Source organism: Podarcis muralis, chromosome 1 (genome assembly GCF_964188315.1).
Source record: "Podarcis muralis chromosome 1, rPodMur119.hap1.1, whole genome shotgun sequence".
NCBI lineage: Eukaryota > Metazoa > Chordata > Lepidosauria > Squamata > Lacertidae > Podarcis > Podarcis muralis.
In genome coordinates, this window is record NC_135655.1 from 119,810,894 (window position 1) to 119,818,723 (window position 7,830).

The following is a 7,830-nucleotide window of genomic DNA, read 5'->3' on the forward strand; positions in this document are numbered from 1 at the left end:
GTCCTAAAGATGCCAAAATGTTTAAGTGGGTTGAAAATAGCTGTAGATTTGTTTTCCTTTCCGTTTTTTGTTTGATTTTGGTACCCCAGTAGGATGGGAGGGAGAAATTTGGAACAGAGTAGTGAATTCTGATTAACTTCGAGAATTTCCCCCAATCAAATTTTGAATTGAAGCAGCTTGCTGTAGATTTCAGCTAATTGTTATTTTCTCTCAAGTCTGCAAAAACAACAACCCAACAACCATGATGTGACCAGATGTACAAGTGTACTGAGATTCTTCTTGTGTTGTGTTTTACCTGTTTTCCCGAGTGCTGGTACAACACCAAAAGAAAACAATCCTGACTATTGCATTATGATTGCTTTTTTGGAGTGTTTTATCAGTCAGCATTAGGGACGCAGGTGGCGCTGTGGGTTAAAGCCTCAGCACCTAGGGCTTGCCGATCGAAAGGTCGGCGGTTCGAATCCCTGCGGCAGGGTGCGCTCCTGTCGTTCGGTCCCAGCGCCTGCCAACCTAGCAGTTCGAAAGCACCTTCGGGTGCAAGTAGATAAATAGGGACCGCTTACTAGCGGGAAGGTAAACGGTGTTCCGTGTGCTGCGCTGGCTTGCCAGAGCAGCTTCGTCACGCTGGCCACGTGACCCGGAAGTGTCTGTGGACAGCACTGGCTCCTGGCCTATAGAGTGAGATGAGCGCACAACCCTAGAGTCTGGCAAGACTGGCCCGTACGGGCAGGGGTACCTTTATCAGTCAGCATTGAGAGGGATTAATAACCAGGCAATGACTCTCGGATTCTGTCATCCTTAACTTTTGCTGGCTCCCTGATTTCCTTTTGCTTGGAGATCACCAGCTCCACTGCTGGTTGTCCGTCTCCTCCTTCCATGATTCAGCCTTTCGTAGATAATTCAGGCTCCTCCCTCCATAATTCAGCCTTTGTAGGATTCCTGGCCGAGACTATGCCATTTCGGTGTACAGTACTCCACTTGGCATCTGGTTGGTGTAAAATGACTGTACTTAGTAATTGTAATTGTTATGTATTGGAGTTCTCACCCTGGGCCACCAGGGGGATACTGTAGATAGTTCAGGTCCACATATGCAAATAAGGGGTTGAAAGTGACGTTCAGTGATTGGATAGTTACAGAAAGTTGTTACAGTTACGTTGTACTGGAGCTCTATATAAGCAGCCTGGCTGAACCCTTCATTTCACTTCTGTTCTGGCCTGTGAATAAACAAGAGCTGTTTGGAGAATCGCTGTGTCGTCTGATATGTTCACCCACAACTTAACAGTAATTGTGGCAAGTCCCTAAATCTGCCTTTGTCTCAATTGCAGCCGGAGAAGATGATGGCCAAGCAGATGGAGTTTCTCTGCAGCCAAGCTGGCTTGGAGAGACGCCTTTCTACGGGCCTCTACAGACAAAATTCAGAAGAGCATTGTGCCAATGGCTTGACATCGGATTATGGTGTTGGGCAAGGTACAGTAGCTTCCAGGCATGTATTTGCCATCACACATCTGTTTTAGAATTGTCAGCTTTCGTGAGACTGGTGCAACAGCGACGATTGCTAAATTATGACGAAATGAAATTTCCTGTGGTTAATGATTTCTTGGGAGAATATTGTGGGGGCAGAAATGTAGTCTGTGTACATACTGTGTTGGGAGAAATAAACCCTCTGAGACCTAGATTCCTTCGTGGTTGCCTCTCCTGTGGTTGTTCCCACCTGGCTTGGGTCATCCACATGATCTCACAAGCATTTTGCTAGTTCCAGACCATGCCTGCAATGGCTGCTATGAAAAGGGCTTCATGTTTCCATGCCACACGCCATATGGAAGCAGTCAGGCCACATGGGTGGAAGACTTTGAAGTTGCCCTTAGGATTGCGAGAGGAGCAAGGGCTACCACAGCTCTGAGATATTGTTTATTGACCTACATTTCCGCAAAAGAAGACCCTGTACAGTGAACTGTAAGGGAGACGTGGAGATCTAAAAAGAGGCCATTATTTCTGGCACAACAAGCCTTTTGCTTATATTTATTTTTGATTCAGATTTGTCATGGCTAGTGGCTAGTACAATAAAGTTAATTGGAATGGATTGGACTTACATTTATTTATTTACAGTTGCCCTGTCCCAGCTTCTGCCAACCTAGCAGTTCAAAAGCACACCAGTGCAAATAGATAAATAGGTACCGCTGTGGCGGGAAGGTAAAGGGCGTTTCCATGTGCTCTGGCACTCATCACAGTCCTCCATGTGCCAATAGCAGTTTAGTTATACCGGCTACATGATCCAGAAAGCTGTCTGTGTACAAACGCCGGCTCCCTTGGCCTGAAGCGAGATGAGCGCCACACCCCATAGTCTCCTTTGGACCTAACTGTCCAGGGGTCCTTTACCTTTCTACCTTTTACAATGTTTTGTTTTTACGATGTAAGTCACCTTGAGGCACCTGAGTGCAAATATTTCGGAAATCTTGTAAGTGGTGTAGAGTCTGAAAGACAGCAATAGATCATTAAATTGAAAACAAATACAGTGGAACCTCGGTTGTCGAACGTAATCCGTTGGGAAGACTGTTCAACTTCAGAAATGTTCGACAACCAAGGCGCAATGGGCGGTTGGCAAAGTCAATGGAGAAAATGGAGAAACTCGCCTTGGAAGCCGTTTGACTTCTGAGGAGCGTTCGAAACGGAAGCATTCACTTCTGGGTTTTTGGCGTTTGGGTTCCAAATTGTTTGGCTTCTGAGGCGCTCGGAAACTGAGGTTCCACTGTACATGCTAAAATCAGGAAAACGGCAGCATTAAAACACACATAAAAGCATATACAAGTGAATAAAATGGAGATTGATATTAAGTTATGATCATATGATGGTGACGTGGGCTGTTGGGGGGCTACGATTAGCAGCACTGTGGGTGGACCACCTCTCGGTTATAGTATTGAATGGATATCTCTTTGACAATATATTTTAGGGGAAAGGCCTTTAAATCTACGCATGTCGAGTCTACCAAATAGGCATATGCCTCACATTTCATTAGACGATGAGCCTCACGTCGTGAAGCCTCTCTGCAGTGACTTGAGCAGATTGTACGCCAGTGCTGAAGCAAAGTCACAGCCTTCAGGTAAAAATCTTTCCTGCTCATAACAACTATGACCAGGGCCATAGTTGCTCATAACAACTATGACCAGGGCCATGAGGCGAGGTGAGGTGACCGCCTCAGGCAGCAGGTTTTACAGGGGCAGCAGATCCCAATGGAGATCTTCCAGATGTAGATCTTCCCTCATCCCTTCTTTCCTGCTGGTGAGGGGGACACCATTTTATGGTTTACCTCAGGTGCCAAAATGTCTTGGGGCCAACTCTATCGTGTGAAATTTGTGGGGCTCTTTCTCTCAGGAGAGGGAAAATAATTCTCAGGCATCTTGTATAGCCTTTTAAGTGCTTAGTGATATTTCGGGCCTCATTCAAATGTCATTTCTCCATTTTTCCAGCATGCCTCAGGGTTCACAGCAGAAATATCTGCAAGGCCCACCACATGGGGTGCTAGAACTGCATGCCACATCAGTATTGTTTATAATTTCATTTTTTGCTTATAACTTTTTATAATCTTATTGTTTGGTTTTATGTTTTTACATTGTCGTAAACCGCTGGGGGTACATTACGACGGAAAGCAGATATCGCCTAGTGGTTAAACTGAATTTATTGCTGTTTGGTACTACAAGGGTACATTTGTGTAAGATTTTATAAGCTATCTATTGACTACAACTGGTCGAAAAGAACACTGTTGTTTCGGGTCCATATTTTTCTAAAAGGAATCCATTTTGTTGTTGCAGAAGGCCTTGGTATCTTAAAAGATTTTCCTCACTCTGCTTTCAACAGCCTTGAAAGGAAGGTGATAAAGACAGAGCCAGAAGATACAAGATAGCCATGCTCCCTTTTTGTTTTGTTTTTTAAAAAAATGTTAAAATAAAGCTTTGAATGAGAAACGGAAACATGCCTTAATAACCAGCGTTGCCTCATTGAAATAAGCGATTTCATAGCCAAAGCCTAAGGACTGGGACTGTCATGTTGTGGAACTGACGTACGAAATAACCAGTTGAAAACTGCAGCTGCAACGAGAAGTGGGTGCAAACGTTTATGGAATGAAAAAGCGGCTTTGTGATTTGGGAAAGGCTCACAAACTAATAATACTGTGGGCCCTTGTTATTTAAGAATGTATTGTGTATTTGTATAACTTAAAAGTTTAGAAACACACAGACCCACAACCCCAACAACTAATAGGTGTCATAGATTTGTATTACGTCCAGTAGATGTGGCTGCCATTATTTTTACTTGAAGTTTTCAATGTCTACTTTAAATGTAGAGATGTAACAATAACTGAGATGGGTTTAAAGAAGAAATATCCTTACTTTGAAGAAGTTGGACAGAAGACTTAAGGAGGGGAGAACAGCATCTTAAGAAAGCATTTTAACAGCAGGTTTTCAATGTTTTAAGTTTTAGAAGCAAAAAACAAAAAAACAAAAACCAATTACATACGATTTTATAGGGAAATAGCACTCGCAAGAGCTGACTGTATGATAACTGGCGTTTTTATGCTTATTGATGTAAGGTCATTCTCAAGCACTTCCTGGAGACATTTCTGTATTTATCTACGTTGTGTTCCTGCCCGCAATTAGGGAATTATGGGTAGAAGCAGCAGCACACTGTTGCTTCATATTGTACACTTCAAACAGGGTAACAAATGCATCTGCATTTATTAAGGCACTCTGGTTAAGCCTGCCAGGGCAACTGCTGCAATGCTGGCAACATTTTGGAATGATCCTTAGAGTCGTTCTGATTTTCTCAAGCCGGAATGTTCCAGATAACAGAAGAGTTGGGAAAGCACTGCAAGAAATTTGTATTGTCTGAAACAACCAATACACACAAGAGAAATAAGAGGAGGAATACGTTACTGTTACAGGAGTAGCTTACTCCTATATAATATAATATAAACCACATACAGCAGGTGTAGCCAGTCGGATGCTTCAGAAGATGCTGGACTGCAGCTCTCAGGGATTAGTCCAGCAAAACCTAGAAGGCAGAATATTGGCTACAGTCTCATGGAACTGTATGTATGAACAACTGTACAGTGGTACCTCGGGTTAAGTACTTAATTCGTTCCGGAGGTCCGTTCTTAACCTGAAACTGTGCTTAACCTGAAGCACCACTTTAGCTAATGGGGGCCTCCTGCTGCCGCCGTGCCGCCGGAGCCTGATTTCTGTTCTTATCCTGAAGCAAAGTTCTTAACCTGAAGCACTATTTCTGGGTTAGCGGAGTGTGTAACCTGAAGCGTATGTAACCCGAGGTACCACTGTACTCATTATTTATTTTCTGGAGGATTTTTTGCTGTGCAGGATGATTCGATTCTTAAGGGTGCCATTTTGTCCGTAATGTAACAACCGGCTAATACAGAGACATTTCCGGGGTATTTCAATGTGGTGTCTGCATGTTATGCACAACATCATTGTGACATGTGGACCTACCTAATAATAGCCACCTCTCTTTCATTCCTTCAGATCGTGTGTTTGCATTTAAAAACGGGGTTTTCAAAACTATAATTAATTTATTTTTTTGAAATGCTGAATTTGCCTATAGTACTTTCGGAGGGGGGTGATGAAAACGCCACCGGTTCTTGTCGATTTGCCATAATAGGATATTGCTCTTCATATCTGAAGATTTTGCTCCGTGTAATAGTGATTTACCGAGTCATTCCATATGCCATATTGAAACTCTGTGTAAAGTGTAAGGTGACATGTCCACACAACTATCTGGTATCATTGTAAAATGTGTTTAATAACTGTTTATCACTTGATTTGTGGAGCAAAGCTTTATAGTAGAAACACCAGTGCACATGTTCTTAATATTATAGATGGGGGGGGGGATCTTTTTTTTAAAAAAAAAGAGAGAGAAAATACTGTTTTTGGAATTTTGTTGTACTACTTTACTGACGAAGAAATGTATTCAACAGAGTAGAATCTTCAGCTTAATGGATCAAAACAGATGGATTAATGTGTAGTTTAAAATTGGGTCATTTTATTGTTTTGTGAATTAATAATGTGTGTTTTCATGTGAACTAAGGTTTCAAGTAGCAGATATCTGAGCAGTTTCATAATTTCTGACAGTAATTACAAGCAAAGAAAGCACATACCACTTACCCATAGTATATAGCATCTTGTTTTATAAAGGCCAATGTAATGTAAATTTAAATCTGTGGTACAGATCTATTTTTTTATTTTCAGTTGTAAATGACCTGAGACAGCTGTGTTGTAAGTACTAAGGTACTTTTACTTTTTTTAAAAAAAGCAGTCCTGCAAATCATTTCAGTCCCAATAAGCAGGGCTTTTACATTTTGTTTTGTGTGTTAAACAACCTTTAAAAAAAAAATCCTAACAAAGTAAGCTGAAGCAGCTATGGAGTGTTCCCCAAACTTGTGTCTTCAGCTGTATTTGGACTACAAGTCTCATAATCTGTGGCTAGCAGGACCAGTGGTCAGGGATGATGGGAATTGTAGTACAAAAACAGCCAGAGACCCAAGTTCGGGGAACACTGAAAGGCACTCTTAAACATCTTACCTACCTACCTTTGACAGTCCAGATGTTGCTGTACGCTAAATCCCATCATCCCTGACTGTTCACCCAGCTCACTAGGGGCTGATGGGAGTTGTAGTTCTGGAAGGCCAGAAGTTCCATGCCACTCTTCTTCTGTAGAAATAAGAGCTGATTTCAGGGGGACAGAAGGGCACACAGTACATTCACCTCAGAGAGCACATGGGAAACTGGAAGTACCGCTGTGGGTTAAACCACAGAGCCTAGGACTTGCTGATCAGAAGGTCGGCGGTTCGAATCCCCGCGACGGGTTGAGCTCCCGTTGCTTGGTCCCTGCTCCTGCCAACCTAGCAGTTCAATAGCACGTCAAAGTACAAGTAGATAAATAGGTACCACTCCGGCGGGAAGGTAAACTGCATTTCCGTTCGCTGCTCTGGTTCGCCACATGACCCGGAAGCTGTACGCTGGCTCCCTCGGCCAATAAAGCGAGATGAGCGTACGCAACCCCAGAGTCGGCCACGACTGGACCTAATGGTCAGGGGTCCCTTTACCTTTACCCCTTTTTCCCAAATGGTAAACTCTTCTCACCCGAAGAAGCCTAGTCAAGCCTTGTAGCTTGTGCTGCTTCATGAATTATAGAACTTTACACATGGAGAGCGATTCATGCAAAATGCACAGATGCGTTTGATTTCATCACACGCCCTTCTGACTTACCTCACGACGTTTCCAAGATGCAGATCTCACTTATCTTGCAGTCAGTACACAGGCTTCTTCTAGAATGCTAATAATTAAGACTCACCGATTGTCAGCAATACAGGCAGAAAAAAAGTCTTGTCTCTATAACTTTCGAATGGGGGGCGGGATATTAAGGAAGCCTGGCTGTTAGCTTCAGCAGGGTTATTTTGACCAAAGTGTGATCTTTGTTTGTCTGCATTTGTGTTCTTGTCTGTCTGCATTTGTGTGCCTCGTTGGATACAAAATAAAAAAGTCTCATTGGCAAAGAATTCCCTCCCCTTGTCTTACTTTAAACAGAAGGAGCAAAGAGGTAATTCTGCTACAGGAGTAATAAAGACTGCATATTTGTCCTTCTTTCTTCTGGTAATTCTGGTTTGCATACCGGTTTACGGGAACTGCCGTATTTTTTGCTCTATAAGACTTACTTTTTCCCTCCTAAAAAGTAAGGGGAAATGTGTGTGCGTCTTATGGAGCGAATGCAGGCTGCATAGCTATCACAGAAGCCGGAACAGCAAGAGGGATTGCTGCTTTCACTGCG

The 7,830-nt window shown here is 42.9% G+C and overlaps 1 protein-coding gene across 2 annotated transcripts in view; it reads left to right on the forward strand.

Annotated features, from left to right (window-relative positions):
- The window catches only part of NAB1 (NGFI-A binding protein 1), a 53,622-nt gene extending 46,061 nt beyond the window's left edge, over nucleotides 1-7,561 (forward strand). Inside the window, exons 6-8 of one of the 2 annotated variants that reach the window (XM_028750579.2) lie at nucleotides 1,326-1,467; nucleotides 2,948-3,097; nucleotides 3,807-7,561. In XM_028750579.2, the coding sequence (XP_028606412.1) occupies nucleotides 1,326-1,467; nucleotides 2,948-3,097; nucleotides 3,807-3,898 (384 nt within the window). In that variant the 3' untranslated portion in view covers nucleotides 3,899-7,561. The remainder of the gene's footprint in view (nucleotides 1-1,325; nucleotides 1,468-2,947; nucleotides 3,098-3,806) is intronic. The other variant, XM_028750586.2, reaches the window with a different exon arrangement.
- Nucleotides 7,562-7,830: the final 269 nt, after the last annotated feature.